The 27941-nt window shown below is 36.6% G+C and overlaps 1 protein-coding gene across 4 annotated transcripts in view; it reads right to left on the bottom strand.

The window, feature by feature from the left end:
- The window catches only part of MPP7 (membrane palmitoylated protein 7), a 254323-nt gene that overhangs the window by 36883 nt on the left and 189499 nt on the right, over nucleotides 1-27941 (bottom strand). For all 4 annotated transcript variants that reach the window (XM_023194630.3, XM_023194629.3, XM_023194632.3 and 1 more), the window contains 3 exons: nucleotides 27078-27152; nucleotides 26678-26874; nucleotides 26134-26198 (listed from right to left, as the gene is read on the bottom strand). In XM_023194630.3, the coding sequence (XP_023050398.1) occupies nucleotides 26134-26198; nucleotides 26678-26874; nucleotides 27078-27152 (337 nt within the window). The remainder of the gene's footprint in view (nucleotides 1-26133; nucleotides 26199-26677; nucleotides 26875-27077; nucleotides 27153-27941) is intronic.

The following is a 27941-nucleotide window of genomic DNA, read 5'->3' as shown; positions in this document are numbered from 1 at the left end:
TGGGACCACAGGCATGCGCCACCACACCTGGCTAATTTTTTTTTTTTTTGGTATAGATAAGGTTTTGCCATGTTGCCCAGGTTGGTCTTGAAGCCCTGAGCTTCAAGATCCGCCCACCTCAGCCTCCCAAAGTGCTGGAATTATAGGCATGAGACACCGAACCCAGCCATCTTCCTATCACAGACATCACACACCACACCAGAAGTAGCCAAGGTCCTCACAACTACCCCTCGTGCTTGAGCACAGTGGTTCTCAGACAAGGGTCTCTTCCTAATTGCAGAATTCAGTTATCCTAAACCACCCCCAGCACCTACGCTATCCCTGGTGTGTGCTGGCCCAGACTGTAGCCCAGTATTAGGGGGGCTTCTGGTTTAGCACAAAGATGATACATGAGCTACTCTAACAACAAGTTAGAATGCTGGTATTTCACAGCATTCTAATTTCATGTTTCCACAGCTCTTGCCTCATGAGAGGCAATTACAGGATAAGCAGGTAGAACCATAAATTCCTTTATAATTTTTCCTTGTACAGTGGGAGGCTTGCTGTCAAGTCACTACAAACTTTTGGCACAGGAATGGATATAACAAGAACATAAATGCTTCATCCACAGGAAATAACATCCAAAAGTAAAAACCTGACAAATTTCTGATGAGCTAAATCACAGCTAAACCTTGAATTTCAATGTGCTTACCTAATTGAGTCTTTACAATTTACTTAAGATTTTACTTTCATTTTTTTTTTTTTTTTTTTTTTTTTTTTCCTTGAGACAGGGTCTCACTTCTGTGGCTCAGGCTGGAGTGCAGTGGTGCAAACTCAGCTCACTGCAGCCTCCGCCTCCCAGGTTCAAGCGATTCGCATGCCTCAGCCTCCTGAGTAGCTGGGACTACAGACGCCTGCCACCACGCCCAGCTAAATTTTGTATTTTTAGTAGAGATGAGGTTCCTCCATGTTGGCCAGGCTGGTCTTGGACTGCTGACCTCAGGAGATCCACGCCTTGGCCTCCCAAAGTGCTGGGATTACAGGCATGAGCCACCGCAACCAGCCAAGTTTTTAACTTTCATCATAAACAATGAGTTAGAGAGGACAAGAGAGAAGATAATCAGATCTCTTAAGGTGATGCTGCACGAGTGTCAAAGTTGGGGACCATGTTGCATAGATAGTTGGATGATGTCAGTTGTGCAACGCTTGTTACAGAACAGGTGCTTGATAAACGTTTACTGAATGGAAGTAATTTTAAAAGGCAGCAACAAAAACCTTATTACCATTCCTGTTTCATCTGCTTCATGTAAATTTCAACAAAGAAAGCATGACATATTAGGCATTTTCTAAGAGTTAAAATTCTAAGAGGTGTCAAAGGCTAACGCTCTGCAAACAAGAAAGCCTTAGAGCTAGAAGAAACTCGGAAGGTCATCTGAGCCTGCTCTTTGCCAGGCACACATGGTGCCGCCATACACTGCACTTGTTCACATCAGTTTTTCTGTAGCAACACCAATCAATTCACACAGGTTATGAAGCTTTAGTGCCGCGAACACACAGGAATTCACACAGGTTCTGAAGCTTTAGTGCTTTGAATGATATTTTACAATGCAAAGGAGCAAAGGCAGTGAGGTCGCCACAGGGGTTTCGCGGGAGTAGCTGGTCACTGATTGTTACCAAGCAGAGGCTGGCAGAGTGATCCGGACCAGTAACTAGGCTCTGCTGACTTCTCTACAAGGCTCATTTCCTCTACTTTAAAATACAGATTATAGTAGTATCTGCCTCACAAGGTGGTTAAGGATTAAATAATTCATGTAAAGCTTTCGGTCCCATCTGTGGCATATGGTAAGTGTTTTACATGTTAGTTACAGATTCATACTGTAACTGTTAGTTACAGTTCAATGCCTCCAACTACCTAAAAGAACCTTGAAGGCAGGAACATGTATCCCCTGTAGTCCCACAGCACAGAGTCTAGCAAAAATAAAAAAAAGCGGGGCGAGGAGGGGGAGTTAAGAGGCTCACTAATGAGTTTCAAATTGACCAATAGTATAAAACAGACAAAATGTTAAAATTAAAGCCAGATTTAAATATGTTAAATATTGTAGATGCCTAAAGTACCTTACTAAGTATTAAGACATTTTAAATACAACAGAAATAGTCAGGTGTGGTGGCGCATTCCTATAATCCCAGCTACTTGGGAGGCTGAGGCATGAGAATCACTTGAATCCAGTAGGTGGAGGTTACAGGAGCCAACATCCTGCCACTGCACTCCAGCCTAGGCAACAGAGCAAGACCTTGTCTCTAAATAAATAAATAAATAAGTTTAGAAAACACAATGGAAAGGTTTAGCATGTATTAACTATTTTTTCATTTGTCTTCATAGATTCTCTTTCTAGGGATATAGCTATTTATTATGATATTTACATTTAAAGAAAGTATCCTTTCCTTTGGTCTTACTTTTTACTTACTCCCTTGATTCACAAATACATATTAATACTCTATATTTACATACACACACATCTGATATACATACACACACATGCATATATATGCACAGACACATATATACATGTACATACATATATATGTATACACACACACAGACAGGGTGAGAAGAAGGAAAAATCGCCAGCCCAGACAACCAATAAAATAGCCAGAACAAAAGATATAGCAAGAGTTACGAAATTCAGAGTATTTATTTGTGATGATTTTTCAGCCTGCCCCACACTCCTAAGGGCAATTTTTCTAGAATCTGCCCCCCATGGGTAGTAAGAGGTAACAGCACACTTAACACATCCTTCCAGGAAGTACAGAGGCTGTAATTTTCCAATTTCAGTAAAATAATGAGTGATGTGTCAGTACACCTTAGTTAAGTCTGAGCTTAAGGGAGAGTAATTCTGTGTCTGGAAAAGGGAGTTAATCATTTCTTGCCTTCAGATCTTCTCTTATTAAAAGGAAGACCAAAATATGTGATCTTAAACTGAAAGTACACAGAGGATTCTTTTAGATAAACGTGAACCTGTTTGATTTCAGTTCACTTTCAGTGCAAAATTCTTAGCAAGAGCTGGCTTTAAAAAAGATGGAAGGGAAAGGGGTACATTAACAAGGAATTTAGAGTAAGGGAACAGCTTTACGTAAAAAATATTTTTCCTTACATTTCATGTTTTCGCAATTTGTAATTGGCTCAACGTTTTTATGGACAGGCTTTTTCCAGGGAGCTTACCCACAGCTGCTAGAGATTTGTGTTTTTGAAAGGAACGGCACGTTTAGTTTATTACAATAGGAAAGTGACTTCAGAGTTAAGACTGCAGCTGCAGGTCAGTCCCTAATCACAGACACTGCTTATCTAATATTTTCCAGTAGAAATAATTTATGACTTGTTCATTTATCATTTAATTTATAGCTTTGCTTAAAGTTAAAAATCTAACTGTAAAGGGAGAGATCTCAGTTGCTTGTTATTTGCTTCTTAGTTCAGTAAGACTGCAATAAACATCCCTTTATCCCATGTCACTGATGACTTCATTAGGGCAAATTGCTAGAAACTAGACAGATCCTGTCCAAATGTTTCTCAGATTGATTAATATCAATGTCCATTCCCACCAGCAGTATGTACAGTGGCCCATTTCACTATTCTCTCATCAAAGGACTTCTAATCTCTTCTTTAAAATCTTTAGTGATTTGACAAGTGAAAACCGTACATCGTTGTTATTTTAACTGCTAGTGGAGTTAAGGGTATTTTTTTCATGTTTATTAGTCACTTGCATTTCTTACTTCTTCTGTAAATTGTTGGTTTATAAATTTTGATCACTTTGTGACTAGAGTCTTCACAAATACATAGACACAGGTCTCTTTTAATAAGGTCATGAGCCCTTTGTTTTGTTAAAAAGACGTAAGGTTTTCTATTTTCCTTTTTAACTGTCATCATAAAGAAATTTAAACTGTTTATGTGTTTGAATTTATAAATATCTTTCCTTTGTGATTCCTTCCATTGTTTCTATAACTTTTCCATCTTAGTTCTGATAAATATTCACCAATATTTTCTGAAGTGTTAAAAAGTGGGTTGCATGGCTTTACACTTAATTTTTTAATTCCATCTGGAATTACTGACATGTAATCATGATGAAATCAGACCTGGGAAGTGTGGCTGTAACTTTATATTTTTCTAAATAATTAACCAATGGTCCCAGAAATACTCAACAATCCTTCTACTACTTTAATGTTGACACATACGTTATATTGAAATACCAGATGGTACATTATTATGCCATGACAGAAAAAGGTGATTCTTGGTCTAAATTTAGCTTCTCTTTTTATTTTTATTTATTTGTTATTTTGAGAAAGAGTCTCATTCTGTCATCCAGGCTGAAGTGGTGCGATCATGGCTCAGTGCAGCCTCAAACCCCTGGGGTCCAGCGATTCTCCCACCTCAGCCTCCCAAGCAGCTGGACATACAGGCACATGCCACCACACCCGGTTACTTTTCAAAAATTTTGTTTTGTAGAGATGGGATCTTACTAGGTTGCACAGGCTAACCTCAAACTCCTGGCCCCACCTCAGTCTCCCAAAGTGCTAGGTTTACGGACGTGAGCCACCGTACCTTGCCTTTCATTCTCTTTTTAATATCAATACCAAAACAACAGTGTAAGTGGTGGTAGTGGTTGATATTTGTCGGGCACATACTAGATGACAGGCACTACTCAAAGTGCTTTATGTGGGATGAATTTAATTCTCACAGCAACCCTATGAGGTGGGTATAACAATCCATGTGTTTAAGTAGACTCTTCAGTGTAATAAATAAAGATGGCCAAAGCTTTGGTTGAAGTATTAAATGATAAAATGAAGCCAAGAAGAAAGTTTGAAATATTACCCTATATACACAGATGCATAATAGAAAAAAAATGAATTTAGCTTATTTCTATTACATTATGTTAGGTATGAAATAATCTAATAGAAAAAATTAACAAAGAGAACCAATGGTTTAACTTAGGGATAAAAAACATAAATTTTTTCCTGACGGAAGACATTTTCCAAATATAAGGAAACACATTTTAATACTCCCCTGTATTCAAAATACAAAAATATGTAAGGCAGTGACATTGGCTCCCAACCACTAGGTGACACAAAACTTACTCTCAAATACTTGTAATTTAAGGTGTTTTCACAACGCAGGCCCGTGACTAGAAAATAAAACTTTTTGCAAGTATTCCAGTCACTCTAATTTCTCTTAAGTAAAAAATTTTAAAACTTGAGCAGTTGCGATTTGGTCGCTTTCAAAGTTATTTCTCGATATTGCATTTGTAAAACATTATTCATCAATAGAGTATTAATCTTAATGCTTACATACATAAATTAAGAATCATGTTATTAAAATAAGTTTCATATTATACATATTATAACTACCTATGCTATAATTCCAAATGTTAGCAATATTTTTTAACAATTAAAAAACCTGGAAGCAACCACGATATGCAGAAGTATGGAAATGATTAACGAAATTATAATACACCTTCTCAAAGAAATGGAGTTGAAACTATTAAAATTATAAAACTACATAGTACCACAGAAATGCATTTCATATAATCAATGGAAAAAAACAGACAGGATGCAATAATCATACTCACACTATGAGTTTTACCTTTTTACTAACATAAAGACTGTTATGGATACAGAAATATAGAAGAAAACATATTTTTTTAAAAGACAATGGTTGTGTTAGGTAGAGAGGGCTGTGGACAATAATTTGTTCTACTTTTCAAACTTACTATAATATTATATATTTTTCAAAATTACTATAATATTATATAATTATATAAAACTACATAATTTCAAATTTGTAATTTGAAAAAGAAAACACAAAAACACAAAGTTCACAATATATGAAGAAATAAACAAATGAAATCCGTATTGGCAGATGTAGTTGTGTGGTTATACCAGCATGTAACACAAAATACACATTGGTTATGTCTCAGAGGCAAGTTCTAATCATCTATCTTTTTCAGTGATTATGGTAACAGATCAAATTTGTATATTAACAATAGTTAGGAATAGCCACATAAATTCAAGCATAAAGCAAGCAACAAAAGCAAAAATCATGGAAAAGTATAAAAAATGAGAATATAATATAAGAAGTTAAGATTAAGGGCAAGGAAGAGAGAGAAGCAGAAGTCTCACCTAAGCAGCAATGATGAAAAAAAGAGAAGTACTTATGGTTTTGAAACTTACAACCAAACTAATAAAATGGATACAAAATCTTTTCTAAAATCACAAGTTATAGTATTATTTGGCTCCCACAAATACGTAATTTCAATATAAACTTATAATGTAAATATTTGTAATTTTAATGATCTCACTTTTTAATAAAATGTTGACCTTTAAGATGGCATTTTATTAAAAATACATGATCATTTTAGCTACCAACATGCCCATTAACATAAAAGACCCTCAAGCAAAGTCAAGACAACTCACCACCCACACTAATAGCCTCCAAAAATCCCACATGTGAATGAGGGGAAAATGGGACTTGGCTTTCTGTCAACTCAAAGAAAATCAATAATATTACATTACCACCTGCAATTTTTCAAATGGGACAGTTTCAATCTTTGATTACATTTCTTTTACATAACCAACCTGGTCTAATAGATAGTATGCATTTCTAATGTTAAAAATAAGTTTTTAATATGTTTAAATGTTATACATGTTTATAGCATGCGAAAAGAGGTCTTCGTGATATAGTCTTGACTCATAGAGGTTTAGAGAAGGAGCCACTCCAAAGTTCCTAAGGTTTTAAGGAATACATTTGTTTGATGCAAACACAGTCTAGAAAACTGCTTAATTTTTTCAATGGAGGAAAAAAATAAACATTTAATTTTTTTTCTCACCTTAAAATTACTAAAATGCAGATTTTTTTAATCAGAAGACTTTTTAAAATCATTGTATGAAAGTTATTTTTTTGCATCTTAAAAATCAGATTCCTTTGACCAAGCAAATAACTGATTCAATAGGTACCTTAACTATAAGGGAAAAAAAAAATTTACTACAAGTGAACTTCTTAAGAAGATTTTTTTTTTTAATGTAGACATTAATAAAAACTAAGCAGCTGGAAATTATTATACAATATTAGGTTTCTGACAACAAAACATTGAACATTTCTACTAATATAAACATTTTGAATATAATGTCAGTGCTGTTGTAATAGTGCAAATCATAACCAACATAGTAACATGATCTTAATAGAAAATTATTATCAAAATGATGCTCTCATTATATGCCAATCATCAAATTATCCCAAAGGCTATAGAGGACAATTAAGAACATCTTACAGTAACAAACAAGTAAAAATCTTGGGAGGAGGTTTAAACTGAGAAGAAATGCTAAATCTAGATGTATTGAAATCTAAAGAGGCTAGGTTAGTTAGCTTCCATATTGATCTTACAAAACAATGTCAGAAAAAAATCACCAAAGAAAAATGAACATTTTCATGGATTGTATTAGCCAATTATATACATGCTAATTTTGTAGATAAAGGGGAAAAAGGCTTTCAAACATACTATTAGAAAATTCATCTCTGCAATGTTGCAGGTTCAAAGTTGCTCTCAGTAAATGTAAAGAAATGTTCACATGCCATAAATACCCTTAAGTCTTTCAGCTCATCTCAGGCTAAAAATAAACATAGAAACTCAAAGTACCTAATGAAATCACAAAAGTTAATAAAAGATATCAATTTGCAATTTTCAAAGAAAAATATTACTTAGGTCTTTAAAAGTTTTCCTGATACCACTGACAATTTGTTTTAAAGTACAGCACAGAACATCACCATAAAAAAAGAGAGAGAAGAATCCATATGAGAATTTAATTTTTTGTAAGCCAGCTAATAAAGAAATAAGTTCTTACTTATCTCTTCAAAATTATGAGAAAATACAGTTATGCATATGTAAAATTGTATATAAAAATATAGTTCCGAACAGAGAGAAAAATTGATTTGAAATTTTAATATTTTTTTTAGTTGAGTCCGTGCAACCTAAAATTCTCCAAGCAGAAATGGTTTCTTTCTGTCAGAAAAAATATTTCCAAGTAGTATTCCAGACATGCTGAGATTATGCAGTGTTCTTTCGTATTCAAGAAAGAACCTGTGTCACTTTTGAAAGAATGCTTCTAAATGTTCTCTATGCATAAATATTATGTTTTGGAAAAATATTAAGGCAGTAATATTTAGACAGAGCTGTACTTAATTTGCATGACATTCTTTAATAAAATGATTGAATATTGAATACATGGGAATTTTTACTGGATTTATAAAACATGCAGATAAGTTGTTGAAGATCAGTGTGGCTTCAACATAGGAGGACAGACAGAAATAAACAGGATTAGGAAAAAACATCTAGGAATAGATGTGGGTAAATAATAACATTTGAAAGAAATAACAACAGACAGTTTCATTTATATTTAACTTTATGGCAAACCCCTCTTAAGTTACATTAAGTCCCCAAACTGATCGTGTTTTAAAAGAATGTATGAAGTGCTCCAGAGCAAGGGCAAAAGTGAGAAAAAGTGACTTTTCAGGAAATTATTTGTAAGAAAGTACGTTAGAAAAGAGATGCATGATAAGTGACGCTTTGTGAATTGATTAGAACAAGTTTTCTATAATGAATTAGCCAGAGGAAAACAGTCTGTAAATCTGATCAATGTTACAAAAAAATTACTCTTCATATGGATTATTTTGTACTGCAGTAGGAAAAAGGAGAATTTTTAATGCTGACTGTTCAACCATCGAGAAGCAATTATACTTTGGAAGCAAACACACTGTTCTGGAAAACCAAAAATAAACTAACTTCCATGCCATCCACCAAAGCTAAGCAAAATTTTCAAAAGCCTATAGAAGAAGTGAATTTTTTTTAATAATTCGTATATATGCAAGTATATACATAAACATACATGATTTGACAATCTTTATACACAGGCAGCCCCTGACTTACAGAGATTCAACTTTAAATGGTGTAAATTTCAGCAATTCATATTTACAGCATATTAGCAATTTACCTTCATGCTGTTACTATGGTTTAATTTCTTTTTAAGAGAGAGGGTCTCACTCTGTCACCCAGGCTGTAGTGGCAGCATTGTAGGTCACTGCAGCCTTGAACTCCTGGCCTCAAGTGATCCTCTCGCCTCAGCGTCTGTAGTAGTTGGGATTACAGGTGTGCGCCACTGCACTTGGATTATTACAAAATTTTATGCAAACTACATACAACTTACATTGCCCAGTGAGCTTTTTCCTTTCTTTTAATAATAAAAGCCAAACCTCTTTCATTAATAAACATGCTAACCTCTAAGAAATGAGGTATGTTACAGGTCAGTAAGAATCATACCGCATAGTGTACTTTCACATCAGTGAGAGCTTATTAAATATGGTTTTAAAGTATAATTCTCATACAAATTGGTATTTAAATCTTGGAGTGTCATAGATCTCTACTCGGATGTCAAGTAGAATTCCTGAACTTTTCCTCAGCCCAACTTACTTCTCCGCAGTCTTTCCCGTCTCAATAAATAGTAACTCCATCTTTGTAGCTACTAAATCCAAAAACCATACACCCATCCTTGGTTCGCCAATTTGTCAGGAAATCTCCTCAGTTCTACCATCAAAATATATCCAGAATGGGACATCTTCTCACCACCTCCATAGATAACATCTGCTTCCAACCACAATTACTGTCTGCCTGAATGACTACAGGAGCTCCCTGCTTCTGCTCTTTCTCCCTCAAAATCCATTCCCAACAGATCAGCCAGCATGACCCTTACAAATAGAAGGCAGTTCATGTTACTGCTCTGCTTAGAGCCCTTCAATGATCTGGAGTATAAGAGCCAAAGTTCCTCCTCCCACAAACATTCCGTTATCTCGACTTCAATTCCTATCACTCTCCCCATTCACTTTGCTCTGGTCACTCTGGTCTCTTGACCCATCTTTAGGGCCTTTGCACACAGTTATGCACAATGCATCCTGTCTCGGGGCCTTTGCACACGCTGTTGGAGGGTCTGCTCACATGCATCCTGTCTTGGGGCCTTTGCACACGTTGTTGGCAGCCTGTGCACATGCATCCTGTCTCAGGGCCTTTGCACATGCTTGTACCACTGTTTGGAATGCTTATTCCCAACAAGGCTCACTTAGGTTTTTGCTCAAATATGGCCTTCTCAGGGAGGCCTTCTTTGACTACCATATTTAAATTTGAAACGCCCATTTTCCCAGCTCCCTCATCACCCCATCTCCATTTCCACGTTACTTTTCTTCTTAGTACTTTATTACCATCGAACAAATTATTCAGCAATCTGTCTCCACTCCTACTCCCAACACAGAAGTGCTAGAAAAGGAGGATGTTTGTTTTGATCTCTGTTGAAACTCCAGTGCCCAGAACAGCATCTAGAATGTAAAAGGCACTCAAAAAATTTTTTAAAATAAAATCCAGAAATAGCATTACAAGAAAGTTATATTCTATAAATACCAGAAGAAAATGCCAACCAGGGCTAAGGTGGCTCTCTCTCGACAGAGGCCACAGGAATGGGGAGGTAGGGGAGGAAAGGAGACTCCCACTTTGGGTTGCCGGTCATCTGCATCAACCAAATGCATGTAGTACTTGGAAGAAAACATACAATTTTAAGTTTTTTAAATTTTTTAATTTTTATTTTTTGAGATGGAGTCTCGCTCTATTGCCCAGGCTGGAGTGCAGTGGTGCGATCTCAGTTCACTCCTAGCTCCACCTCCTGGGTTCACGCCATTCTCCTGCCTCAGCCTCCCGAGTAGCTGGGACCACAGGCGCCCGCCACCACGCCCGGCTAATTTTTGTATTTTTAGTAGAGATGGGGTTTCACCGTGTTAGCCAGGATGGTCTCGATCTCCTGACCTCGTGATCTGCCCACCTCATCCTCCCAAAGTGCTGGGATTACAGGCGTGAGCCACCGCGCCTGGCCACAATTTTAAATTATTTTAAATAATTTTGGTATGAGGAATACAAAAAGAAAACAGAAGACAAAAAGGAAGTGATTCACAGATTTGTGAAAAGAAAAATACCTATATGCTCTAAAATATAGCACAGAAAAAGTTAAAACACAACCAGAAGACCAGAAGAAAATGTGAGCAACAGAGAAAGGATGAATATTCATAATAAAAGAAGAGCTCATCAAATTAACAGAAGACTGATGAATAACCCAACTAAAAAAAGGGGGTTAAGAAATGGTTAAGAGGAAAAAGTGGGAGGGGGAGGAAAACTACTAAAAAGTCCCACAATTACAATAAGTCACAGAACATTTTAACACGTTTGCTAAACACATACGTTTATAAAATAGTTTTGCCATTTATGTTAGCATGTTGCTTATGAGCCTTGTTTTAAAACCACGTAAGATCTGTAGGAATTTTTAGGATTTGGCTTTGCGGGAAAAACAGAATTCCACAATTCAATAAATTTTCTCAAGCTATTTGTAACAAAGTAACTTTTTAGCAATATGTTCTTTTTTAAATGGGAGACTATGATCAAACTTGCTTATTCTACAAAAGAACTAACATCAAATCTTTGATCATTAGTTGAAGTGTTACCATAAAAGAAGATACTTTTATCAGCAACACTATTCATTTATCTGTCCTACTATTTCACTTTGGAAGGACGTATTCTTTTTAAAAGTCTTTTTATATCGTATGACTCTCTTCTCAGGTATCCTCCTAGGTTTCCTTATCGTGGTGGTTATCTCAAGGAACTTCTAGGTGCACAAACCTTGTGGTTGTCTCTTGCACACATTAGAAGAAGTATTTAGACCAGGAGGACATAAAGAAATGCTGTCATGATGCACATATACTAAAACACACTGGCCACATTTTTCCCTTTGCCATACTCAAGGATGGAAATGAAACTATTTTTTCTAAGACCAAGAGTTGAAAGGAGTGAAAAGCTGGTACTTTATAATCACAGCTACTTGCGAGGCTGAGGCAGGAGAATCACTTAAACCAGGGAGTCGGGGGTTGCAGTGAGCCAAGATCACGCCACTGCAATCTAGCCTGTAGACAGAGCGAGATTCCATCACAAAAAAAAAGAAAGAAAAACAAAACAAAACAAAACAAAAAAACCTGTCAAAGCCAGGTAGGCAGAAAGACTTTAAGTTATCCATCTGCCAATAGGAATATATTTTGCACATCAGCCCTTGAAGAAACATGTTGTCTCATTTTTCTAGAAATACTCTTGGGTTACCTTTACTTCCCCATGGTTGAGAATATGGATACAAAGAAATACTTTGCTCTTGTAGCACAAGCACCAGTACAACTGTTAGGATAATGGTAACTGACAACCTGTCTGGGAATTGGCAAGTAATGAGGAATGATGTGGACTGCAATGAACTGGAGTGCTCTTAATCTCTCCATTAAGGAATCAGTTATAACACAGCTCAGCTAATTATTATTATTTTGAGACAGAGTATGGCTCTGTTGCCCAGGTTGGAATACAATGGTGCGATCTCAGTTCACTACAACCTCCGCCTCCTAAGTTCAAGCAATTCTCCTGCCTCAACCTCTTGAGTAACTTGGATTACAGGCATGCGCCACCATGCCCAGCTAATTTTTGTATTTTTAGTAGAGACGGGGTTTCGTCATGTTGGCCAGGCTGGTCTTGAACTCCTGAGTGTCCTTCTCCTCCAGAGTGTCTGTGAGCCACCAGTTTGATATGAATTATTACATGATTCATGCTATTCTCATTCTACTTAGATGGTCCCCTGTCTTCTTCTATAATTGGGTGGTGTAGAATGGTCTCTTGGAAGCACAAAGTTCACCACCTTTTCCAAAGAAATAATTTTGCTGGGCCGTGTGATATCTGTATGCTTAACTTCACCTGCTAGTGCCAAATTCTTTTATCTAAACCCTGCCGTAGTCTTAAATTCCCCCCAATCTAGTCTTATTTGGACGTTTACCTCTAATGGAATTGATTTCTAAAACTGTGTTTCTAGACTATTACCTCTCACTACTAAAAGCAGAGAACTTACCAGGACACCTGTCCATAGCAGTGGGGAGAAAGTCAGAAGAGAAATGTAGGTGAAGATAAGTTTAATGCCTGTAACAATTTCTAGAGAGTCTTGCTTTTGTTTGTATTAATAACATCCCTTGGCATCTCCAAACTGGAGATTTCCTTAGAAAGTTAATCATAAGTTGATTATATTGGGGGCTGTTCAGCCGACGGTTATTTAGAGGGGTTATGGGAATAATAAGTCATACGGAAACAAAATCAAAAAGATATTTGAAAGAAAAAGTTATTTTGAAGCTTTGAATCATTTAACGGTTAACCACAGTTAATGATTTCCTTTTTCAGGTATTCAATTCTTTACCATTGGCTCGGTCATCTCTGCCTATAAAAATGAGATCATCCTCTCTCCCACTGCAGCACTCCAATCCTCAACTATAAAAACTGCCTTGGACTCAATTGTGATCCCTCCTCTGCTGTCAGCTCTGTCACTCCTTGACACCTTGCAATTTGGCTTCTGGTGAAAATGTTTCTCAGATGTCAGCAGTGATTTCGCATTGCCAAATTCAATGGCATTTTGTCAGAACTCATTTTCTTTACGTGTTCTAAAGAAGCCCACATTTCTGATCACCCCTTGCTTTTGCACATCAATGTATAATATATTTACTGATTAAATACTCATTTTACAACACTCCTAAATGCTAGCAGACAGACACAGATTTAAAATCCATATTTTGTTCTTTGGACGAAATTTCATACAAAGACTAACACTGGGTGCCAAAATCTGGCAAAACTTTAATAAATGTGTAAATTACTTAACCTAAAACTTATGATCTCACATTATCCTGTACCAAACTAAATTTCCAGGCCCACCATCTACATATCATCGAACTTAAATATGTCCAGTGCTCTGCAAGTTATCTCTTTTCATGCTATTCTCTTCTATCTTTATCCCCCACGCTACCTGGAATTACACCTAAACCTTGGTGTCCAGCTCTTACGGCCTCTCTTGTGGGACTGGGTCTCTGGTTGCTTCAGGCTGAGATGATCACCACCTTTTCAGAATCACAGCATTTTATGTGACAGTCATCAGATAGTGCTTTACACCGCAGTTTTCTATAATCTCTACTTTCTGATTGACTGCGTATAAGCCCTTAAAGTTAGGGAGTAGGTACCACTCTTTCTGTTTTTGAGAGATATAGAAGTGTGCAGTGATGGCCGTCCACATCTTCATACCTCCCTATACCCAAGCTCTCAGGGGGTCTCCTTCCACAGTAACCCTGGCTTGGCCATGAGACTTGTTTCATCCAATGAGATATTAGCAGATCTGATGCAAGAAGAGGCTTCCTGAGCATTTATATCCTGGAGACTGTTTTCTCTTGCTGTTCTCCGCAACTCTGAGATCACTGCATGGGCTAGCTTTGCGAAAGGTGAAAGGCTCCATGAAACACAAACAAGTTCCCCGACCTGAGCACCCCCAAACCAACCAGACCCCAGCCAAGACCCCAGACTGAACAGATCCACCAAGTTGACCCAGGCCAGAAGAACCACATTGCTGACCACAGTATCAAGAGAATAAATGCTTGCTGTTTTAAGCCATTACAGTTTCTGGTGACGTAGGGGGAGGTGTTAATGGATGTACCGGGTATCTGGCACACTATATTATTCTGAAATGAGTAAAGAATACAATTTTAATAAAATCTCTCTCATCATTCAATTCTTACTTAGTAGATTTTCTCCAGCCTAGAAATTGAAATACTCCATATATCTGGAAAGGGTTTTCTAGTTTGTTTTGTAAAATGAAAAATTAAAAGGCAGCAATTGTAAAAGATACAGTACAAACATTCTGTCTCTGTAGATGGGGATGTGACTTCAGGATGCTCCATTTACCATCTTTGAGTCCTCAGGTAAATACTGTAAACTTTCTTGACCTTTGTTTCTTTTTCTTAAAATAAATACAATACCACTAACCTCACAGTATTAGGGAGAATATACAGTAAATACCAAATACAGTCTCTGGTGCATTTCTTCAATAACCAGGAGATATTATCATCATACATAATTATTAATCTTAAAATAAGAGAGCTGAAGCAGCTGATCTCTACATGTGTTTCTGGCTGGGCATGGTGGCTCATGCCTATAATCTCAGCACTTTGGGAGACCGAGGCAGGTGGATTGCTAGAGCTCAGGAGTTTGAGAGCAGCCTGGGCAACATGGTGAAACCCCGTCTGCCAAAAATACAAAAAAATTAGCTGGCCATGGTGGTGCAGGCCTGTAGTCCCAGCTACTTGGTAGGCTGAGGTGGGAGGATGGTTTGAGCCTGGGAGGCGGAGGTTGCGGAGTCGAGATCATGCCACTGCACTCCATACTGGGTGACAGAGCCAGACCCTGTCTCAAAAAATAATAATAATAAAATAAAAGTGTGTCTCTACATGATTCATTCCCTCTCACTACTAAAAGCAGAGAGTTTGTCATGATGCCTGGATGTGGCAAGAGTGGGAAAGTCTGAAGGTAAAACATTAGGGAAGATCATTTTAATGCTTTGAGCAATTTCTAAATATTTTTGTGTATAACAACCCTTGGCATCTGCAAACTAGAAATTTTTCCTGCCAATACAGATTAGAAAGTTGGTCATAAGGCTTAATTATATTTGGGGCTGTTCAGTCAATGTTTACTTAGGAGGGGCCTGTGGGAATAAGAAATCATAAGAAAACATAAGCAAAAAGTGGCCGGGCACGGTGGCTCACACTTGTAATTCCAGCATTTTGGGAAGCCAAGGAGGGCAGACAGCTTGAGGTCAAGAGTTTGAGACCAGCCTGGCCAACATTGCGAAACCCTGTCTCTACTAAAAATACAAAAATGAGCCAGGCGTGGTGGTGGGTGCCTGTAATGTCAGCTACTCAGGAGGCTGAGACAGGAGAATCACTTGAACCCAGGAGGCAAAGGTTGCAGTGACTTGAGACTATGCCACTGCACTCAAACCTGGGTGACAGAGTGAGACTCCACCTCAAAAACAACAACAACAAATAGGCAGAAAGTTGTTGGGAAGAAAAAGGTTGTTTAGAAGTGTTGATTAATTCACAATGAACTAGGTAATTAGAAAAGTCCAGATGCCATTAATTGTGTAAAATTGCTTAGTGCCAATAGGATGCTTTTTCATTCTCTATCAAAAATTATATAATTATATTATCTTACATCACAAATATAAATTAGATTAATATAAAGATAGGGCATCTGGAACATTTCTGGAACATAATAACCAAAGCACACTAGGAAACCCTTTGTGTCCAGCCCATTGAGCCTGGGTAACGTGAAGGTGTGTGCCACCCCCACTGAATCTCAGAGCATGCGCGTGCAAATGCGCTCATTTCAGATAAAACGATGTAATGACTTCGAGGAAAGCAACAGAAAGAAAGAGATCCTCCTCCGTGGCCAAGTGCTCACCTATATAGGTTCCACTGTTGTTACCAGCATAGTCAGCATCTTCTGGATGGAGTGTAAAAGCATACAGAACAAAAGCCAAGAAATAAAGCAGAACAGTTAGAAGGCCAGCCGCAGATGCATAAAAAAAAAAATAAATCCACTTAAAACAATTAGGTAAAGCACAGCATACAACAGCCCTTGCAATGCCATTCTTAAACATAAAACAGTTTGTTTTATATTTAAGTTTAAAGTGACATTTTGAAATATCATGCAGGGTTTTGTGTGTGTGTGTTTTTTTTAATTCCCCCTACTTTCTTCGGTGGTTTCTTGATCCAGGTTCAAGAAAATTATACGAGACTTGTCTGAGAGGTTTATATTTTCTTTCTTTCTTTCTTTCTCTCTCTCTCTTTCCTTCCTTCCTTCTTTCTTTCTCTCTGTCTTTCTCTCTCTCTTTCTCCCTCCCTTCCTTCCTTCCTTCCTCCTTCCCTCCCTCCCTCCCTCCCTCCCTCCCTCCCTTCCTTCCTTCCTTTTTTTGAGACAGAGTCTTGCTCTGTTTCCCAGGCTGTAGTGCAATGGTACAATCTCAGCTCACTGCAACCTCCGCCTCCTGAGTTCAAGCGATTCTCCTGCCTCAGCCTCCTGAGTAGCTGGGATTACAGGCATGTGCCACCACGCCAGCTAATTTTTGTACTTTTAGTAGAGACAAGGTTTTGCCATATTGGTCAGGCTGATCTCGAACTCCTGACCTCACGTGATCTGCCCACCTTGGCCTCCCAAAGTGCTGGGATTACAGGCGTGAGCCACCGTACCTGATCTATATTTTTAAAGTTAAGAAAATGATGCCATCAGATCCCCCAAAGGAAATTTATTTTTGTAAATCAGGCTTTTAGATAATAGGTAAAAATACAGCACTAATTTTGGCTCATTGGATTAGACAGAAAGATTAAGATGAAAATACGGCCTTTCTATTGATAAGAAGAGATTTCATTTTGGGAAGTAACAGGAGAATGTTATTGCTATTTTTTTAAAGAACTGATAAAAACATTTGTAAAGTAAGCAATGAGCTAGTATTTTGAAGTCACATGAATACTAGGCTATACGTATCTTAAAAACTTTATTTAAGTAGTGGGGTACTTATTATTTTAGGCCTCTTTCTTGTGGAACTAGCAGCATAGACTGCACAGAAATCAAATAATTGAGAAGATGTCCCTAGATCCTACATCAAAATAAATCTGTCAATACATTTGAATAATACTGTTTATTTCATTCACATTTAAGACTACTGACAGAATAAAAATATAATGTATTATTTCAGATTACATTCTATGTTTCTGCTCCATAAAGCAAAAAAAAAAAAGTATATTTCTTTCTAAAACAAAGTCCAACCACAATTTTTGGTATTGTAACTTCACGATGGATGTTTGGATGTACAACAGAGTACATTTATAAGTTACTTGTTATATTCAATTTAATCCTACATATATGTGCACTAAATAAAATTACTAGACTATGCAGTGTAACTTACACATGTACCTTTAATTTCCTCTGAGAAGCACAAAGAAAATGAGAAAGGAAATGATTAAATGTACAGAAAATACAATTAGAATAGGAAGACGTTGCACCCAAAGAAAAAAAAAATCCACCTACCACACTCAACTGTTTCCTCATCTTAGAAAAGCCAAAGGAGAAAACAAACGTATTTTAAATGTTTCAAAATTATCAGTTAACAAATACATAGAATTTATGCAAAACTACATTTTAGGCTGCACTACAGGCTTGTTTTAAAAAGAATGCATACACTTAAGTTGTCAAAACATAGTCCTTACATAGCTTATCAAATAACCAAATGGGAAAAATAACCAGAACAAAAACCTTCAGAATTTTTTTCAAAATAATGTCTTCATTAAGGGGATTATATTTATTTTCATAGAACAGTTTTGTTTGTAAATCAATCTGTTCAATGCTTAAAAGAAATTTCTTGATAAAAATAGTGGAAAGAAGAAAGGATATTAGAAACAACAAATTTTGTCCTTAACATATCTAAATACCCTGTAAATTTCACAATAACCTGACAATTATCAATGTAATACACATATCAAATGAGTTATGCAGAATCATTTATTTTTATTGTCTATAGTATCTGATGAAAGGTATTTTAGAAAGTAATCCTAAACAGTTCCTAAATTACTAATAGGATAGCAATTTAAAAGTTAAATATGACTTCAGAGACTCACTTTCAGTTAAGGGTGGAAAAAGTACTGGCAATATTACAGAGGGAAATCTAACTATGAGTTAAGGTAAAACGCATTTCACTACATGATCTCAGAGCAAATAGGAGTGATCAGAACAGTTCTCCCCTCGTCCATCCAAGCTACAGAATAGCGGCCAAAGAAAACACTTCCAGGAAAGTGTATACCACTGTATTTTTATTTTTCAAATACCTATGGATCCTTAAACTATGTTGGCTTGGTTTGATCAGTATTAGAAATATCACAAGCAAATCATTATTATTATTCAGGCTCGTGCTTTGAATCACCCAAGTTGTGACTTTATTTATGCATATGTCTTAGTAACTCTGACCTGTCATGTGCATCTAAAACAAATTGTTAGAAAACAAGAAATAAACTATATGATGCGGCTTAGGCAAACAGCTAGGCGTGATGGACATCAGATGAGTCACTTTAAAATCTCAGGTACTCCATTATAAAGTGGGTTGTTAAACATAGAGTCTATTTTTTATAAGACCAATGGGATAGATTAAATACTACACCCTCGATTAAAGATTTAGTGCCATGGAAATCAAATGATAAAAGCCATACCACAAAAACCAACAAAAAATTAAAACACTAATGCCAATCCACAAAAAATCTGTAATTTATATCACATATAGGATATATTTCACATTATAATAAAATGTCATGAATATGCTGTATAAATTTGCAAGAGAATGTTTCTCCATAAAATTTTTAAGTAGAGAACGATATTTTTATATTACTGATATAACCCCACACATATATTTGGTAGCAAGTATTATGCTTAATGAACATCCAGTAAGAAAATGAAAGGAACAGAATTTCTTAGCAAGTTTGAACAAAGGGGAAAAAATAAACAAAATGCTGATCTCAGAAGGGAGTTGGGATAGTCACACGATTATTACTATGTGGAAAGCACTGTTCTGTGTACACTACAATACACAAACTTATTTAATTTCCCCAACAATCTACGAGGCCAGTACTATAATCTCCATTTTTTTCAGATAAGAAAGAACCCTATAGTAAATTCTCATAATTTTATGTTGCTTTGGCATCCATTGTGAATCCAGGCTTAACTTTCTCCTATCAGAAACAGGGCTTAGTTGCCCTTGACATAGCTTCAAGCTCTCTGCCTCCTCTGACTTCCTCAAGGCAGCCCATCCAGAAATCTGCCTTATACAACTGTTTGCTGGTGACCATCTCACTATGGGACATACAGATACAGCATATGTGACTCACTCCATGACCCCTACATCCCACATGGACCGTGTAATTATGCTGCAGGGACCAGCTCTCAGTCACAGCGTAACTCCACAGAACTCATGCCTGCTTTCTTTAGATCCGCTATTTAGAACTCCCAGAAGGAAAACTTGCTTGGATAATGCCCTGGACCACAGTGAAGGCTTTGGTCCCCCATCTCTCTTGCTCCTCACACACTGGTTGAGTCTGTGTCCCAGACACTCCTCACACACTGGTTGAGTCTGTGTCCCAGACCTCTTCCTGTTGGCCCTGCGAGGCATGCTGCCCTCCTCTCCGGGATCTGTGAGTAATACACTGCCTCTGCTATTCATGCACCCCTGCTATTTCATGTTGCCTCCTCCGTGTCTCACCTGCCTAACACACCTGAATCTACAGGTTTTCCTGGTCAGGGCATTCCTAGAGGGTGGCTATCTTGGTAGGAATAAACTGGAAACAGGTCAGACAAGAGCCCCAAGAGTGTCTGTCAATATAATCAAGTCCCTGTGAGAGAGGACATCTGGTCACAGGTGGACACTTAGGCATTAGGCCTTCCACCAGGAGAAAGAAGTATCCCATGAAAGGCACACTGCAGACAGCCATGACCACCTCCCCTGCATCAGGGCAAGGCTAGAGTTTATAGCCACTCTCTAGAGAGAGTTCAAGAACTAATTAGAACAACAAAAAAAAGAAATACAACACACTTGTCCATGTTAAAACTGGGATTTGGACCCACACCATTTGGCTTGAGTCTGAGTTTTTAATTCAATCCTATGCTAATCATGACAAAATCACATTTTGATTACTCAAGTCTCAGACTAGAAATGGGCAGGAGAGAGGTCAAGGGATATAATGTTTCTTACAAGTTTCCTATCAACTTAGCATGACCTCCCACGGCCCCACCATCCCTCCCCAAAGCTTTGGTATTCCAAGGGAGAGTCTCCTGCCAGGAGTGGCCAGGGAGGGCCAGCTCCTCTCTCCAGGGTTATCAAGAGTCCACCGTCTGCTATCTTCAAGCACATTAGAGCAGGAGAGGGGGAAGGCCAAGAGGATCTCAAAAAGATAAATGTGGCTGAGCACAGTGGCTCATGCCTATAATCCCAGCACTTTGGGAGGCCACGGAAGGAGGATCACTTTAGGCCAGGAGTTTGAGACAGCCTAAACCACATAGTGAGATCTCATCTCTACAGAAAATTTTAAAAATTATCTGGGCGTGGTGGCACACGCCTGTAGTCCCAGCTACTCAGGAGGCTGAGACAAGAGGATCGCTTGAGCTCAGGATTTCAAAGCTGCAGTCAGCTATGACTGCACTCAAGCCTGAGTGACAGAGTGAGAGCCTGTCTCAAAAAAAGAAAAACTTTTTTTTTTTTTTTTTTTTTTTTTAAAGAGAAAGATAAATGTGCTGTCTTCAGAGAATGGACTAGAAAGGTTCTTGTGAAAACTACGTGGTGAGTTCTGCATACTCGGCAGTAGTAAACATCCCATTCTGCTGGATGTCACTCTGCAAGGGACATGTGTGACACTCCTGAAAAGTGGAGAAACTGTGTCTATATTAGTGTGCTATTATTCACATGGGCAAAGTTAAATCCCCATACTAGAAACCACTTACCTAAATTCCCCACCCCCTACCACAATCCCTTCTAAAAGTCTGCAATAACAGGCAACACAGATCAGACCCCTAAGAGTTAACCAATGCTTTCTAACCTGCATGGCATTGGGTCCCTAGAACACAATACAAGCGACAATACAGCTGAGAACCCTTCCAATGGAAAGACTAGAAGCATCTACCCTGATAGTGTTTGAGCAGCAACATCTTCAGGAATCCCAGGAGAACACAGTTCACTGAGACTGAGCTTGAGCAGTAACAGTTAGAAGGTTCTTCACCTCAACCATCTTGCGATTTAAGTGATCAGATATGAAATTTACAACTTAGTTCATCTACACTTCTTTCCACCCAAACTCTGAACTCCGGAATCTTCCAAATAGTATTAGTATTAGGGAAAAAAAAATACATTAGGTATTTTTTTAAAACCCCATGTGTTTCTGTTTATACAAGACCTCACCAATATTAAGAAAATGTTTGACAATGTTTTAGACATACAAACTTCATATAACAACATAAGCAATGTTGTTTCTGAATTAACTTTATGTATGAAAACAACAAATAAAATTACTTAAGAATCCAAGAAGAAGTCGCTTACTCAACTGGAAAAGCTTCATTACAATGACTTGTAGTGTCCTGTGATATATTATTCCTAAGTGTTAGACCTTCCAAAATATTGGTACCGTGTGCAGTGAATTCATTATTTTACTCAATGTTTAAATTCTTTTTTGCCTGTTGTGATTATCAACTGCTAGTCTTTGAATGAACAAATGCTAGTCTTTGAATGAACTAACTTACACCTTTCTTATATGGATACCCTTTGGCTTCAGTTAAATATTTTCTTTCTACATGCATAATAACAATCATGACGGGTTAAAACAAATTCTACAATAAAATATTTTGTGTTTTGCTTTCTAATCTTTAAATGGTTGAAAAATTGTACATTCTTGTTTCTTTGACTGCAAGAATTTTTAAAGAGTTATTGTGTAAAACAAAAATTTTGAATTAAGGTTATTCAGTCAGCAATATTAGAAACTTTTAGGTTCTTATACTTTGATAACTAAAAAAAGGAAACAACACTATAATAAATCATACTTGAATATTCTGTTGTAAAATATATTACCTGGATAACAGCTTTTTCTTAATCCTTTCTGAAGACCATATATACTAGACTTAAATGCTTAATATAAATCACATCCTATTGAAGTTAAAGTTAAATTAATTTTATCTTATTAGGAAGACAATTCTTAACTCATATTTAGATTTCAATAGAAAAGCAACAAACAATACCGCAAATAAAATCGTATTTCTTTCTTAAAGGTTAGGTAGTATATGCAACCAAACTATAAAAATAAGTTTAAGGCAGAAAATTAGAGTACTTTAAATTATATTGACACAAGAAATGCAAGCTGCCAAGTTTCTGTGATGCAAAAGTACTCCTAAATGCCATCTGGGACATAAGATTCACTTTTACTCATTTCCAGAACACTTAAGCTGTATCTTTTAGGTAATAGTCTAAAAGCTGGTCATCTAAAAGAAAACCTATCAGATTTTGAGGCCTGCTTTTCTGTCCGTATTACTAATATAAATCCATTACATGGGAACCTATCATTAGATGATGGACAGGGAGAGAAACAAATTTCCATTACAAATATCTTTGTTCGGTAAGCAATTCTTCCAAAAAATAGGGGGAGGAGACAAGTCCTTATATCCAGCTACTAAGACTTAGAAGAAATATTTTAGGTTTCAGAGTTCATGTTTTTGTCTTCAGGAATTTTTTATTTTAAGAGGTAAATTTTTTTTTTTTTTGTTTGAAAAGCCTTTTTTTTCCCCTTCTGGGTTTACATTAGACACACAAAGATTCTTAAGGGGAGGAAATAACCAAGCAGCAAAGATGAATATGACTTACACTTATGAATCTTGCACAAGGAGGCTAGTTTTAAAGCCTAAAGAGGTTGTTATTATCATGGCTCCTGATTTCACTCACCTTAGAGCAAGAACTAGAGCTCTAGCACAAATATAAATGCAAAGATAATAAGATTGGGATGTGACCTTCCTTATATACTTCTATATTGATATTAACAGAAACCCTATAGTTCCAGAACCATCTTCCATGAATTTTTCCTCCATGCAAACTTAAGTTATGGTGATACACTACAAATGAAATAAAGAGCAAAATAAAGATTAAAAAAAGAGTAATATGAGCAACCATTTTGTGAAAAAAGTTAACTGGCTAATTTGATAAATGGTATTACGTGACTAAATTCATTATCTCAAATCCGACATGTGCAATTTCCTTCTAGGTGTTAAGTCCACTAATGTGAAAATTAGTGGATAAAGTTTTTATCACTGTATTTTTAAAATAAATTTATAAATATTGACATGATAGGATTATTCTTCCTTTATAAATTTTACATTAAATCAGAAACTTTTTAAAAACCCTATTCCATTAATATTCAAAATCATAAAAATAAAAGATTTTATATCAACTTGTTGTTTTTCTTCACAGCATTTTCCTATAATTCAGCAAAGGGCATGATAATGTAAGTTTCCTATTCCAAAACCCTAACTACCAAATACTGAAGTCCAGAAAGCAGTGGATCAGATGGCCTTTACAAGTTTCAGTCATGTAAAGAATCATCATCAAAACATAGGTTAAAGTGCTTTTAAATGCCATTTAAAATGTTCAGAATCAATACAATGATTTATGCATAACTTTTAACTTTATGTGAGACAATATTCAAGAAAATTTCAAGTAGAATTTCAATTCTTTGAGAATAAAGACATTAGCTTCCTATTTGTCACAGAAATATATTGTCCCTCTGAACAGGGCCATATCTGTTATATGTTTGTTATTTAATAAGGGTAATTTTGACCAGATTTATTTGAAAATAAATAACATATATAAAAACAAATAATGCATCTCTCAGTGAATCAAAATCTAGCTTAACAAAAAAGAGAGAGAGAGAGAGAAGAAAGAGAGGCGGACCAGCAAACATTTCTGAATGGTATTCAAGAGGCAGAAAATGTAAAAAAACCAAAATTATTCAAATGAGGACATTTCAGTAAAGATAAATGCTAGAATAAATATTTATCAGATCCACATATTGAAGTATTAACATAAAAAAGAAATTATGCAAATCAACAGACAAAAGGACTCTGTTACAATTAATACTTCTACATACACACACACAAACACACACACACACATACCCCTCACCTTCATATGCATCTATACAGAAACCAGTTTGAAAGAGCTATTAAAAAGCAATATATCCTTTTTGTATAGTTCTTTTAAAGAAATACATATACACTTATCAAAAATTTTCAATCAATGAAAATTCATAATAATATCAAACTGTAAATTTCTAAGTTGCCTAGGACTCAAACAGAGTTGAGTATGGATCCAGATTCAAGTATAATTACATTTATTTCATCTTTCAGTGACACATATCTTATCCCACATATACCAAATATATTAGAAATGTGTAAGCCTCCTATTTTAAAATCCCTTTAAGAGCAAGTCAGGTAAGGAGTCTCAAAGCTCCTTTCTGTTGGTGAGTTGGCCAGTGAAAAGTCATCTCGCTTAAGAACAATGCAACATTCTCATGAAATCTTTAAGCTTTCTCACATCAGAAGATGTGTAGCATTCTGTGACAACGATTTTTTTCCTTGTGCCTGGACTTAATGCAGCAAGGACAAGCAGGCTTTTGAATCAGTGCTCCACTTCAAGCATTTGACTGCTTGTGAGATTTATACTCGACTACAGTTTGGCTCTCTTCTAATGTGATTCCTGGGCTATATGCTTCTGCAAACTGACAGAAATCACAGGAGATGTGAAAAATGCAACAATACTAAAAACAGATGTTGGTGTAAAATTCCAGGGCCATTTATTTGGTCATTCCGCTGTTGAATGTACAATTTCTATGCTGAAAACAAAGGGTTGGTTTTTTTCTCTTAAAATACCTAGAACCATGAAACATCTAGGGCAGGTGACATAGGGAATTTATGGGATGTGGACTTGAAGAGGTGGGTGGTGGGAAGTAAAGAAAAGCTGACAGAAGGTTAGGCTGAAAGAGAAAAAAAAGTACTTAAATGCACACTATGTTTTTCAGTAATCATATGGTAGCCATCCTTTGTCTTTCTCTCATTTTCTTTTAATCTAGTCTGGTGATAACTCCAAAGGGATAGGCTAAAGGTCAGAAGTATGATGATCTGGGGATAAGAAAGGAATTAAGAACAATTGGTCTTGAGCACAACTGCTTTCATATCCAACAAAATGGTAGATTTTTTTTCTCCCTAATCTTTACCAAGAAATACCTAACCCAAACCTCCTGGCTTTGAAGAAATAAGAGCTATATTTTAGGTTACATTTCATAAAATACCTATATTTGGAAATCAAAGACAGTAGTAGTAGTTAGTTACTTTCTCAATGAGTGAGTCATGGATTTATTATTAACAACCTCAGCCACCCCTTTCCTCAAAAGATTCATGTTAATATTCCAAATATGAATCTCATATTTGTTTGTTCCTGAGAATTGATGATCCCAAAGTTATTGCTAGGGTAATAGGACCCTTTATTCTGCCATGAGCACCTGCTCTAATAGTCAAAAATAAACATCAGGGTTTGGTTACTCTGCATTCTTATTAACAAACTTACATGATTTCCTGTTGGAAACTTTCAGGGGCTGAACCAATATTTCTGGTCGTCTCAGAGCCAGTCTCCTGGGAGAAAGAAGGTCAACATGCCTATCAGTTTTCAGCACAGGTCTGAGGTGAATACAACATCAAAATATTTAGTCTTAAGAAAAAACTTAAAGGTTAGAGAAAAAAACGAATGTAATGCAATCGATTCAAATTAAGAAACAAATCGCCCACTTTCAAATTCTTGTAAATTATCTTCCCTCCCTCCAAAACCACTGGTCTCTTTTTTTTTCCACCTTTCATATCAACAGGGTTTCAAGATATTAATGTGCTATTTTCCATTTGCTTCATAACAAAAATCTAATATGACCCAGTACTGTCATATTATTTTTGGTCATTCATCATACTTAGTTAGACAAAACAGAAATCCAAACCCAAGGGATAAAAAATTCTAAGGCAAGGTTTTATAGCATATTTTATCACATCAATGCTAGAATGATATTTTGCAGGGAACAAAAGGTCAGCTGGAGAAAAGCCATTATTATGTACCAGCAGCTCACCTTTCCTGGAAATGCTTTGAGGGGATCAAGCCTGCCCTGGGGTTGGCATCACCTTCGTGTTTCGCTTGCCACCAAGTTGCATCATCTTGGCTCATAATCTGAAGAATATCTCCCTTTTTGAAAGAAAGCCCGGCTTCCTTACATGGAATTGCCTTATCCTCATTAGGATTATAGTCAAAGAGGGCTTTGATAAACATCTGGAAGAAAAGTTTCATTAAAGATGAATAAAGATAAAAAATAAAGGTGAAATGGCCTATATTCTCCTAACTCCGACTCCAAACATAGTAATTTTAAAACTGGAATATTGAAAGAGATATGTTATGACAAAGTGGATATGTGCTGGATGGAAAAACATGACTTCCCTCCCACGCACAAAAAAATGTTTTTAAGCAATAATTACCTTGCCTTCTTTTGATGGTGTCTCCTCTTTGATGCCAGGTATAATCTTAAATGTAATTGCTCCCTGAGACTGAGCCTGGTATCAGATGAAAGAAGGAGTTATAAGAAAACCAGACCCAAGGAAGAGTAAGGTAAAATAGGTAGAAAGTGAAATGCATCTGAAAATTTACAAGCTTGGGGTTTCTACTCTTAGATAGACTAAACGGAGGAAACTATTTTTGTAGAAATTCCTGTAATGTGAGAAAGAAAGCTCTGAAGTTTGTAGAATAAGTTAAAAAACATTAACTCCTAAATCCACTTTTACTTCCTGCGTACTTTTAAGGTGTCAGTAAATACATTCCCATCCAAGTTTCTTCGAAATAGAAACACACAAAATATGCACAATGACTTAAACAAAATAAACACAGTATTCAATGACTAGAGTAGCTAATGTCTAGAGGGTTGGGTGCAGTGGCTTGTGCCTGTAATTTCAGTGTTTTGGGAGGCAAGGTGGCAGAATCACCTAAGCCCAGGAGTTCAAGACCAGCCTGGGCAATATAGCAAAACCCCTGTCTCCACAAAAAAAATTTTTTAAATTAGCCAAGTATGGTGATGAGGCTAAGCCCTCTTGAGCCCAGGAGTTCAAGGCTGCAGTGAGCTGTGATTGCACCACTGCACTCCAGTCTAGGTGACAGAGCAAGACACTGCCTTTAAAATAATAATAATAATAATAACAATAATAATAATGTACAAGTTTCAGGCAGTTACATCTAAGCATCAGCATCCATGTTTTGGGGGACAAAACACCTATAATGTCAGTAGTGCCATTATAAATATATGATTCAATTAGGGGCAATGCCCATCAGAAAAGAACATTCGTATCTAT

Source organism: Piliocolobus tephrosceles, chromosome 9, assembly GCF_002776525.5.
Source record: "Piliocolobus tephrosceles isolate RC106 chromosome 9, ASM277652v3, whole genome shotgun sequence".
Lineage (NCBI taxonomy): Eukaryota > Metazoa > Chordata > Mammalia > Primates > Cercopithecidae > Piliocolobus > Piliocolobus tephrosceles.
Note: the sequence above shows the minus strand (reverse complement) of the source record. Positions and strands in the feature narration are given on the sequence as shown.